This window comes from Thamnophis sirtalis, unplaced genomic scaffold, assembly GCF_051295495.1.
Source record: "Thamnophis sirtalis isolate CommonGarterSnake01/CBP01778 unplaced genomic scaffold, rThaSir2_p1.2 scaffold_17, whole genome shotgun sequence".
NCBI classification, from domain to species: Eukaryota; Metazoa; Chordata; class Lepidosauria; order Squamata; family Natricidae; genus Thamnophis; species Thamnophis sirtalis.
Genome location: NW_028261397.1, coordinates 3,830,242 through 3,842,518, shown reverse-complemented (window position 1 = coordinate 3,842,518; position 12,277 = coordinate 3,830,242). Strand labels below are relative to the sequence as shown.

Genomic DNA, 12,277 nt, shown 5'->3' with positions numbered 1-12,277 from the left:
TGTCTCAAGAGTTGAGCGAGGATTTGATTTGAGCCAATCACCAGGCGATGGAGAGTTCCAGTCCTGCCTTAAGCATGAAAAGTTGGCTGGATGATTTTGGGCCAATCACCAGGAGACAGGGAGTTCTAGTCCCGCCTTAGGCACGAAAGCCGTCTAGGTGACTTTGGGCCAATCACCAGGAGACAGGGAATTCTAGTCCCGCCTTAGGCACGAAAGCCGGCTAGGTGACTTTGGGCCAATCACCAGGAGACAGGGAGTTCTAGTCCCGCCTTAGGCACGAAAGCCGGCTAGGTGACTTTGGGCCAATCACCAGGAGACAGGGAGTTCTAGTCCCGCCTTAGGCACGAAAGCTGGCTAGGTGACTTTGGGCCAATCACCAGGAGACAGGGAGTTCTAGTCCCGCCTTAGGCACGAAAGCCGGCTAGGTGACTTTGGGCCAATCACCAGGAGACAGTGAGTTCTAGTTCCCCTTAAGCATAAAAGTCGGTTGGATGATTTTGTGCCAACTACCAGCAGACTCTGAGTTCTAGTCCCACCTTAAGACACACACACACACACACACACAAAATGACACCACTGTTTTTCACACAACTGTTACAGCATCCTCCAGAAGTTGTAATTGCCCCAACAGTGGAAGTCTTTAAGAAGATGCTGGATAGCCATTTGTCTGAAACGGTATAGGGTTTCCTGCCTAGGCAGGGGGTTGGACTAGAAGACCTCCCAAATACCTAAGACTTTGTCTTCTGCTGGCACAGCACTTGATCAATGCAATTCTCATCAATCAGTTAATGAGCTTTCCGAAAAGGGGGGGGGGGAGTTTTTGCACTCTGCAAACCTCCCAAAATCGGCCCTTAAAAAAAAAAAAGGTATGAATAGTTTTTTGGGTGTTTGCAGAGTGTTCCTGGGGGGTAAGGGGGCCCAAAAACGAGCAGAAAACGGGCCCGTTTTTTGTCAAAAAAAATTGAAGCATAGCCTTATGGAGGCTTATAGAGTGCTACGGGGGGGGGGCATCCTGTTTTTTGCTCATTTCTGCCCTCCCCAACCCCCAGGAGCTCTCTGAAAGCCTCCATAAGGCTATGCACGGCCATTTTGGTGAAGGGGCGGGGCTTCGAGAGGCAAAAAAAATTGCTGTGTTCGATGTATAAGACGCACCTAGATTCTCAGCCTCTTTTTTGAGGAAAAAAGGTGCGTCTTATACTCCAAGAAGTACGGTATACCCAGATGACATACTGTTTAAGGAAAGATGGAATGTTTATATTTAAAAAAAAACCTTTAATTTTTTTAAAAAATTGGGGCTGCAACGTGGTCGTAAATCATGGACTACTGAAATCCGCCGAAGATGTGATATCAATGAAAATGTATCTGCCATTATAGAACTTAGACGCTGGCGCTGGCTAGGCCATACATTGAGAATGCCAGAAAATCGAATCCCAAAAATTTCCCTGCTTGCAGAGCCTGGCCCGACCTGGAAACGGCCAAAAGGAGGTGTTCGTCTAACCACTCTGCGTCACTTCAAACGGAAAGCCGAAGATATAGTCATGCGCCCATTCAATCTTAGCCGAAAATCATATAATAGCGACTGGCTGCACCACCTGACAACCCTAGCCCAGGACCGAAAACAGTGGCATCAAATTTCCATGGAAGTCGCCTATACCCACGATGGGTGAAGAGGCGTCAAGTACAAGTACAAGGACTACTTGCAGATACAAATGCTTTAAAGAAACCCATTCCAATTTCCAGATCAAAGGCTGAACAACAAAGGGTAAGAGTTTTAAAATGTTATTCCTCTCTTCTCTTCTCTTCTTTCCCCACCCTTTCTCCTTTCTCGGTTGTTTGTGGAGTCACACATCTTTCTGAGAATTTGTTTTCCACAGAGAACAAAGTTTACTCAATTCCAGGCAGAGAGAGAAATATGGGCAAAGGGGAGAAAATAATAAAATAGCAAAACAAGCCCATTCTTATTCTTCCCTGCAGGCAATTAAAAGTCAAATTGGAGCAATTGTTTTCTATCTCCTGGGCATCAGCTGATCCGCGCGACTGAACACAACTTGAGTCTGGCAACACGAGAGAATTTCGTCAGAAACTTTTCCCAGACAACAATCGCAAGAGCCAAGAAAGACGTTAAGACGTCAGGGCTATAAATAACTTGGCAAAGCTATTTTCAGAGCAGGGTTTTGTTCTAGCCACCTTATTTATTTATTTTATTGTTAATCATTATCGCAACGGGTCCGGCTTTACAAGCTGCCTACAGCTCGTTCCTGCTTTTAAATGTGACTTGAAAGAAATAAACACAACCTTGGAACGTGTGGCTGTGTTTTTCTAAGAAATTGAGGATTATCTAAGCATCTTGTGCTGTTTACCAGACCCTGACTGGAAGCCTTCCCAATCCACCATTGCCGGGCATGGCTGGGCACCAAACCAACCACTGAGCCAAAGTGACACACCCAGGGGGAAAATTGCCCATTCTGCGGGTATTGGCTTTTTAAAAATGCCATCTTCTGTCAATTAGAGCTTTTGTGGACCAAAAGAAAAAAAGAAATAAAATGAGAGGCCATCAGGAAGTCAATCCAGATTTAATAGCTGGATTGAAAGAGCCCAATACCCAGATAATAAAACACCCATCTGGCTAGATGCAGGGCCAAATGATGGGCTTGGAAGTCACTGATAAAGGATCTACTACTTATTTTTTTATAATTCTCCTCTAGGGAATAGAATAGAATATAGAATGGAATGGAATAGAAAATAGAGAATAGAATGGACTACAATATAGAATGAAATGGAATGGAAAAGAGAAAAGAACAGAATGGACTAGAAAATAGAGAATAGAATGGAATGGAAAATAGAGAATAGAATGGACTAGAATATAGAATGGAATGGAATAGAAAATAGAGAATAGAATGAAATAGAAAATAGAGAATAGAATGGAATGGAAAATAGAGAATAGAATGGACTAGAATATAGAATGGAATGGAATAGAAAATAGAGAATAGAATGAAAAAGAAAATAGAGAATAGAATGGACTAGAATATAGAATGGAATGGAATAGAAAATAGAGAATAGAATGAAATAGAAAATAGAGAATAGAATGGAATGGAAAATAGAGAATAGAATGGACTAGAATATAGAATGGAATGGAATAGAAAATAGGGAAAATAGAGAATAGAATGGAATGGAATAGAAAATAGAGAATGGAATAGAATATAGAATGGAATGGAATAGAAAATAGGGAAAATAGAGAATAGAATGGAATGGAATAGAAAATAGAGAATGGAATAGAATATAGAATGGAATGGAATAGAAAATAGGGAAAATAGAGAATGGAATAGAATGGAATAGAATATAGAATGGAATGGAATAGAAAATAGAGAATAGACTGGAATAGAAAATACATAAAGGAATAGAATGGAATATAGAATGGAACGGAATAGAAAATATAGAATAGAATGGAATGGAATGGAATAGCTTTGTCACTTTGAATGTACACTAACTGGCATACATTAAAAATGAAATTTAGTTGCATACAGCTCTTGAAGGGTCACCACCTCCAATTTTACACTAAATAAACATGACAAGGAGGCTAAAACATACAAAGAACGGTTGCTGGAATTGGGCATGTCTAGAAAGAGGAGGAGGACTAGGGGAGACATGACTGCAATTTCCCCATATCCCAGGGATTGCCACAAAGAAAAGAGGGTGTCAAGCTATTCTCCAAGGCACCTGAGGGCAGGACAAGAAGCAATGGGTGGAAACTAATCAGGGAGAGAAGCAACTTAGAACTGAGGAGAAAAATTAATCAGTGGAACAACTTGCCTGCAGAAGTTGTAAATGGTTCAACACTGGAAATTTTAAATAAGAGATTGGGCAACCGTTTGTCTGAAGTGGTGTAGGGTTTTCTGCAGGGGGTTGGACTAGAAGACCACCAAGGTCCCTTCCAACTCCATTCTGATTGATTCTGTTCTGTTTTATTTCTATTCTGTTCTATTCTATGAGCTGCGGTGGTGCAGTAGTTAGAGTGCAGTACTGCAGGCTCCTTCTGCTGCCTGCAATTTCGCAGTTCAAATCCCACCAGGCTCCAGGTTGACTCAGCCTTCCATCCTTCCGAGGTGGGTTAAATGAGGACCCAGATTGTTGGGAGCAATAAGCTGACTCCGTAAACCCCTTAGAGAGGGCTGTAAAATCACTGTGAAGCTGTATATAAGTCTAATTGCTATTCTATTCCAATTCTAATTAGGTATAGGTATAGGTATTTTATTTGTATGCCGCCCTTTTCCCTGGGGGGACTCAGGGCGGCTCACAGTTCAGAGGGAAGGGAGGACAAACCAGATTAAACACATAAGACAATACATCGTTAAAAGCACAACATTCATACAATTCGGGTGGGGTTGAGGTCTTTAGCCCCAGGCCTGTCGGGACAGCCAGGTTTTAAGGGCTATGCGGACGGTCTGGAGGGTGGTGAGGGTACGAATCTCCACGGGGAGTTCGTTCCAGAGGGTCGGAGCTGCCACCGAGAAGGCTCTCCTCCGCGCGGTTGCCAGTCGACACTGACCGGCTGATGGAACTCGGAGGAGGCCTAATCTATGGGATCTAATTGGTCGAGTGGAGGTGATTGGCAGTAGGCAGTCTCTCAAGTACCCAGATCCAATACCATGAAGGGCTTTGTAGGTGACAAGTAGCACCTTGAAGCGCACCCGGAGATCGACAGGTAGCCAGTGCAGCTCGCGGAGGATAGGTGTTGTGTGGGTGAAACGAGGTGCACCCACGATCGCTCGCGCGGCCGCATTCTGGACTAGCTGAAGTCGCCGAATACTCTTCAAGGGCAGCCCCATGTAGAGCACATTGCAGTACTACTATACCTTTCTCAAGTCAAGGATTGTTTCTACCTAGAGGTCCAACTTGTGGGAAGTCTGATGCCCGGGCTCATGTGATCACCAGGCAAAGTCAATGGGGAAGCCAGATTCACTTAGGTTAGGTTTATTAGATTTATACTTAGCAATCACGTTGCTAACTTAAACAACTGCAGTGATTTACTTGCACTATTGTGGCAAGAAAGTTCATAAAGGGGGGGGGGCAAAATTCACTTAACCACCGTCTCACCTAGCACAAAAAATAATGTTGAGCGCCATTGTGGTCGAGGACTCCCTGAACTGCCTACAAAACAAGGCAGGCGATTTTGTCACTAACGGGGAATTCACTCTGTTCTGATTTATTTTAGAGCGACGATTTTTCATTCCGGTTTCGACCATCCATAATAAAAAAGGTTGGCTGGTTGGTTCTGAAGCTGGCACTGGGCGAGGTGGCTTGGGGAAGGGCTTAGGCTACAAGCTGGCCGTTTTGACTTCGCTCCCTCCCGCTGTCCTACTTGGGAGGCAGCTGTCGGAAAGAGTCCCCTTGGGGTAGGCAAGGTTTGGGGTAGGCAGAAGGGGCTGGGGAGCATGAGCCCGGCCTTGGGATGCAATGAACCTGCTGAGTCTTAGATCTAATTCCAGAAAGGTCCTTCGGACATCTTTCGGCAAGTTCTTCAAGCAACAGCAGCTGTGTCCAGGGATGGCCTCGTACGAAGCAGAAAAGAGACACCGTTGCTTTCAGAAGTTGTGGAGAGGGGCTAAATTTGTCTCTTGCAACAAGTGCGCAGCTTATCTATGGAGATTCTCCGTCATGCAGATCATGGTTGTCCTATAGGTGCTTCCCCCCCCATCCCCCCAAGAGGCAACCGGACTTTCTGCTTTTTCTTTTGAAGACGTTTTGCTTCTCCTCCAAGAAGCTTCTTCAGCTCTGGCTGGATGGTGGGGAAGGGAAGGATTTCTATTCCTTGCAGACAGCTGGTCATTTGCATCCTTTGTAGAAAGTTGTTGAGGCCACTTGGAGGTTTCTCTGTGTCCTCAGCGTCACCTGAGTGTTGCAAATGGTTCCTGTAGTCTTCAATTTTTCCTCTGGAAATCCATTCCTTCTCCCAAATTCATCCCAAATTTTATGGCTAAAAGTCTGTAGAGATTCTCTGTCATCCCGGTCATGGTTGTCCCAAAGGTGCTTAGCAATAGCAATAGCAGTTAGACTTATATACCGCTTCATAGGGCTTTCAGCCCTCTCTAAGCGGTTTTACAGAGTCAGCATATCGCCCCCACAATCCGGGTCCTCATTTTACCCACCTCGGAAGGATGGAAGGCTGAGTCAACCCTGAGCCGGTGAGATTTGAACAGCCGAACTGCAGAACTGCAGTCAGCTGAAGTAGCCTGCAGTGCTGCATTTAACCACTGCGCCACCTCGGCTCATCCATTGTTTATTCTAGAAGCAACTGGACTTTCTTTTTCTTTTGAAGACGTTTTGCTTCTCATCCAAGAAGCTTCTTCAGCTCTGACTGGATGGTGGGGGAGGGAAGGGATTTCTATTCCTTGCAGACAGCTGGACATTTGCATCCTTTTAGAGGGGCGTTGAGGCCACTTGGAGGTTTCTCTGTGTCCTCCAGGGTCACCTAAGTGGTGCAAGAGGTTCCTGTAGTCTGCAATTCTTTCCCCTCTGGAAATCCATTCTCCGTCCTATTCCCAAATTCAAACTCCCTCCTACTCCATGGGTCTTCATCCCAAATTGTATGGCTAAAAGTCTGTGGAGATTCTCCATCATCCAGCCCATGGTTGTCCTAAAGGTGCATTTTTCCTAGAGGCAGTTGGTTTGTCTTTGAAGGCGTTTCCCTTCTCATCCAAGAAGCTTCTTCAGCTCTGACTGGATGGTGGGGAAGGGAAGGGATTTCTACTCCTTGCAAATAGCTGGTCATTTGCATCCTTTTAGAGGGTCCTTGAGGCCACTTGGAGGTTTCTCTGTGTCCTCAGGGTCACCGGAGTGGTGCAAATGAGTTTGGAGCCTTCTACAAACAGTCCTTTCAGCTGTTCCAAAAAGGCTCCACACCAGTGGTGGGTTTCAAAATTTTTTAGAACCTCTTCTGTAGGTGTGGTCTGCTTTTGTGGGAGTGGCTTGCTGGCCATGTGACCAGGTGGGAGTGGCTTGCCAGCCATGTGACCGAGTGGGAGTGGCTTGACAGCCATGTGGCTGGGTGGGCGTGGCCAACTTGTAAAAAGTGGTGAAACTCACTTAACAACGCTCTTGCTTAGCAACCAAAATGTTGGCTCAGGAACTCTGGCATTTGAAGCACCCAAGTCTTAAAGCTGTCAAGTTACAAGACCCTCGCACTCCTAACCCTTTAGAAAAAAAGAACCCCAGGGGTGTTCAAACTTGACAGCTTTAAGACTTGTGGACTTCAACTCCCAGAATTCCTCCTCCAGTCATGTTGGCTCAGGAACTCTGGCATTGAAGAGTGCAAGTCTTAAAGCTGCCAAGTTACAAGAACCTCGCACCCCTAACCCTTTAGAAAAAAAAAACCCCAGGGGTGTTCAAACTTGAAGGCTTTAAGACTTTAAGGTTTAGATAGGACTCTTAGAGGTGGGCGGGGCAATTGGTGAGCCAGCCAATCAGTGAGTGGCGGGCGGGGCAAGCGTGGTGCGGAGGGGGGAGGAAAGGGAGCTGGAACCGGTTCTAAACGGCATGGTAGATTTGTGGAACCTCTTCTATAGAAGAGCTTAGAACTGGCAGGAACCCACCCCTGCTCCACACCCATTTGCACTACTATCACGTGATCACCATTGGCAACTTTCCCAGACGGTTTCTGAGAAGCAAAGTCAAGGAGGAAATCTGGGTTTGCTCAATGACCTCAGGATGCACTTAGCAACTGCAGAGATTTGCTTAACAACCGTAGAAAAAAAGTTGCAAAATCAGGCACGGGTTGCTTTAGGACCAGTTTTGCTTAGCAATCTAAATTCTGGCCCCAATTGCGGTCAGAGGTCGAGGTTCCCGCACTATAAAAAAAGATGTCGAGACTCTAGAAAGAGTGCAATGGATCTGGCCTGTGCAGCTGTCCTGGAAACGGCAAGGGGTCGGCCCACATCGCTTTGGCCAGGCCCACCCAATCTGGGTCTGCAGGCGTGCGCCCGGGCCTCAAAAATGTGCCTGATTAGGACAGCATAGAGCCAGGGTGGGTGTTCTGACCGAGGCTTCCCGAGAGCCTGAAGCAAACTCCTGGTCCCGACAAAAACCCCTTTTATGAATTGGCTGTGAATTCTGCTCCTTCACATCCAGCAAAGTCTCTCAAGAGAGGATTTACAGTCACAGAAACCTTATCTGGCTTGGAGAGTTGACAGGCCGATCAGGGTGATTTCCCTACTGGAAAAAAGGAAAGGAAAGGAAAGGAAAAGAAAAGGAACTTTTTAAAAGCATCCCGGATCCTTTACTCACCAAAGTCCATTCTGTCCTTCTGGTTTCTCTGCAGCAGGTTGAGAAGCAAATCGGACAAGTAAGCTGATGTTTCCCTGGGGATGCTAAAGAGCAAAACAAAAACAAAAAATTTGTGTTCTGAGCCAGGCTTCCCCAGCAGCACGAAGGCGAATCCCCGTCCTGATACACTCCTTTTATTTCATTTACAGTGAATTCCTCTCTAGCCAAGTCTTTCTTCTCCCACAGTCTTTCGAGACAGTTCCCAATTACCCACCTTTCTCAGGCTTGGAGAGCGGCCAGGCCGATATCTTTCAGACGCCGGAATACTTGGCAAAAATGCGGGAATGAACTAAGTGTCTCCTGCAAGCTCCACTCCCCTTTCGCTCCTCTTTTATTCCCCATGGGAGGAGCTATTCACCATCCATCTGTGGCCTTCCTCCCAAGTCGAACTAATGGTCTCCTGCAAACTCCACTCCCCTTTCGCTCCTCTTTTATGTCCTCTGGGAGGGGCCATTCACCGTCCACCTGTGGCCTCACTCCCAAGTCGACCCCTGTTCTTTAGCTGTTCCCTTCGTCTGGCAACTCTGTGCATGCGCACACTGGGAACAGGCTCCAGCTGTTCTTCTGCCTCACTGATGTCCGACTCTGAAGGCAGCTGATAACTGTCGGACGGCCCTGGCCCCCTCTCTGCCTCCGACACAGAGCCCTCGTCCGAGCCTCCCCCAGACTCCAGGACTGGCCCAGGTTCCTCCCCAAACTCCTCACTGTCTGGCTCTGCTGCCAGCTCTGCTGGTGGGCCACAACACTTTATGGTGGCAACTTCTCCCGAGGTTCAAAGCCATCTGGATGGCCTGGAATACTGTGCCATCCTGCGGCTACCTGGAGGGCAGAGGCTGGTGGCAAGGCTAGAACAGACAAAGGTATTGGAATCGGTTGCCGCAATTTAAGGCAGGTCAACCTTACCTCGGGATGAGGTTTCTGTTCTTCTCGTAAAACATTCGCAGATCCTGAGGACTATTTGCCTAAAAAAAAAAAAAAGGAGGGATTAATTTAGATTATATAGGGCCATGATGGCGAACCTATGGCATATTTGGTGGCATGCCAGCCATCAGCCAGTTGATTTTTCACCCTTCACTGATTATGTAACCTAGTTGGGTAACAAAATGTCTGCAAGAAAAATACTAAACTCAGAGAGTCCTTTTCCTTCTCTTCTCAAACCCACCCCCTTCTAGCGCTGAGGATGTTACCCAGTTGGGTTACGAAACGTCTGCCAGGAAACCACCAAGGACCCCACAGACTTTCTCCTCCTCCCCCCACCTCCAGCACTGAGGATGTTACCTCCCTGGGTCAGGAAATGTCTGCAAGAAAACCACCAAGCTGAGACAGCACCAAAGACCCCACAATCCCCTCCTCTTCTTTTTCCTCCTCCCTTTGCTTCCCCTCCTCCTCTTCCTCCACCTCCTCCTCCATATTCCCCTCGCTTCTAGCACTAATAATGTTTCCTAGTTAGATCATCAAACATCTGCAAGGAAACCATCAGGTTCCGAGAGCACCAAGGATCCCCACACTCCTCCCCCCCCCTTTCTTCTAGCACTGATGATGTTACCTAGCTGGGTCGTGAAATGTCTGCAGGAGAACCACCAAGCTGAGAGAACCCCAAGGACCCCCTCATTTCAACCCTGAGCCACAAATATTTAACGTCCTCCTATTCTCTGTGCCTACCTGGAAGGGTGGCTTCCCAACCAGGCACTGGTAGATGACCGTGCCTATGCTCCACAGGTCAGCTTTAGCGTCGTAGTGTTGGGACATGATCACTTCCGGTGCCTGGAAAATGAAAAAGGCGATTGAGTAGCAGGAGGGAGGGAGGGGGCAGCTGCGGGAGAAAACAGCACTCAGGGGACAGGTGTGCAAGCGAATGCATGGCAGGGAGGGAAATAGGATGTCCACTTGTAAAGCGTTTCCATGACTACTATCAAGTTGACATAAGAAAAGGGAGGAGAATTCCATGCATACCTTTGGCCAGAGTCAGGTCTCATATTCCTACAGCTGCCTGTGTGAAATGCGCATGTTCATAGCCTGCCGCAGCACCTTGTTGGTGGATGTGATTTATGACACAGACGGAAGAGAAGGGATACATGGGTAAAGTTCAAATGCAATTAAGCGACAGTCAGTTTCGGCTCCGCAGAACAACATGCCAAAATGTTGATCCTAATAAATGAATGGATTTCTTTTGAACTTTGTCTCGAGGCTCGTAAATTAATTAGGTCATCTTTTGGGAGCTTCACATATTACATTTCCTGTGTCAGGTTAGGAACACCATTTCGGCAATACCCCACTGCATTCAGATCTGACCTCATTTCATCCGAATTCCATCAGCCGGTCAATGTCGACTGGCAACTACCCGGAGGAGAGCCTTCTCAGTGGCTGCTCCGACCCTATGGAACGAACTCCCCGTGGAGATTCGTACCCTCACCACCCTCCAGACCTTCCGCGTAGCCCTTAAAACCTGGCTGTCCCGACAGGCCTGGGGGGCTAAAGACTTCAACCCCACCCGAATAGTATGACTGTTGTGCTTTTTTAACGATGTATTGTCTTTATGTGTATAACTTGTTTTGTACTTCCCTCCCCCTGAATTGTAAGCCGCCCTGAGTCCCCTCAGGGAAAAGGGCGGCATACAAATAAAGTTAAAATCAAATCAAAATCAAAATCAAATCAAAATATGGCTGAACTTTGTCCCTGTTTCTTCCCTCCCCTCAGTCTGTGTCATAAATCACATTCTCCAACGAGGTGCACACCTCCCAAGCCTGCTGTAGTAATCTTGAGATCCGACTCTAGCCAAAGTATGCGTGGAATGCGTTCCCCCCTCTTTCCTCACCATGACAACTTATAACAGACATGCAAATGCTTTATGAGTTGACACCCACAATCTTAACAAAACAACCCGATTCACATCCCCTCCTCCTGCTCATCCGCCCCTTCCCAGCAACCTTATCTAGTTTTCACCCAGATGGGATTAGAGGGAAGCAGTCCTATCACCCTTCCCTCAAGAGAGGACCTGTGAGTTCTAGTTCTACCTTAGGTATGAAAGCCGCCTGGATGTCTTTGGGCCAATCACCAAGAGATGGTGAATTCTAGTCTCACCTTAGCCATGAAAGTCAGCTGGGTGACTTTTGGCCCATCATTGGACATGACAGTGAATTCTAGTCCTGCCTTAGCCATGTAAGTCAGCTGGGTGACTTTTGGCCCATCACCGGGAGACAGTGAGTTCTAGCTCTGTTTTAGGCATGAAACCCAGCTCGGTGACTTTGGATCAATCACCAGGAGACTGGGAGTTCTAGTCCTGCCTTAGGTATGAAACGCATCTGGGTAACTTGTGGTCCATCACCTGGAGATGGTGAATTCTAGTTCAGCCTCAGGTATGAATGCCAGTTGGATGACTTTAGCCAATCCCTCTCTCTCAACCTAACCTACATTACAGGGTCATTGTGGGGAAAATAGTAGGAGGGAGGAGTATTATGCATGTTCGCTAGCTTGAGTTACTTAAAAGTAAAAAAGGCGGGTCTTAAATAATAAAATAAAAAATAATATAATAAAAATAAAATAAAATAAAATCAAGTAATGAATGTGCCCACTAAAGGAGAGATAAAAGCCTGTTAAAATATTCATGACTGGGAGAGACATGGGAACAAGGTCAGCCAATGAATAGGCATAGCGACAAAGTCAGCCAACGGGAGCTAAAACAGATCAGAGGCTGTGCAAAGAATTGAAACAGAAACTTGCGCAGTTTGCTGCTCTGAGAAGTAAACTAGCAGTCTGTCTTGTCTTGTCTGCAGAAATGAAAGTAGCTACTTGTGTTTGCCTGTAACTCTCCTGCCTCGTGTTTACTTGGAAGAATCACCTGTTGGTATTGTACATTTATTCATCTATTCTTATATATATAAAGAAGTGAATGAATCCTGCTGCATCTGTTATCTGTGTGTCCATCTGGATTTGAACTTATGCAACAAACTCTGACAAA

General features: G+C 46.4%; 1 protein-coding gene across 1 annotated transcript in view; it reads right to left on the bottom strand.

The window, feature by feature from the left end:
- Window positions 1-12,277, bottom strand: part of ULK2 (unc-51 like autophagy activating kinase 2) — a 146,717-nt gene that overhangs the window by 70,856 nt on the left and 63,584 nt on the right. The window contains exons 8-10 of the mRNA XM_087702817.1: window positions 9,982-10,083; window positions 9,223-9,281; window positions 8,281-8,363 (exon numbers count right to left, since the gene is read on the bottom strand). Coding sequence (XP_087558943.1) covers window positions 8,281-8,363; window positions 9,223-9,281; window positions 9,982-10,083 — 244 coding nt within the window. The remainder of the gene's footprint in view (window positions 1-8,280; window positions 8,364-9,222; window positions 9,282-9,981; window positions 10,084-12,277) is intronic.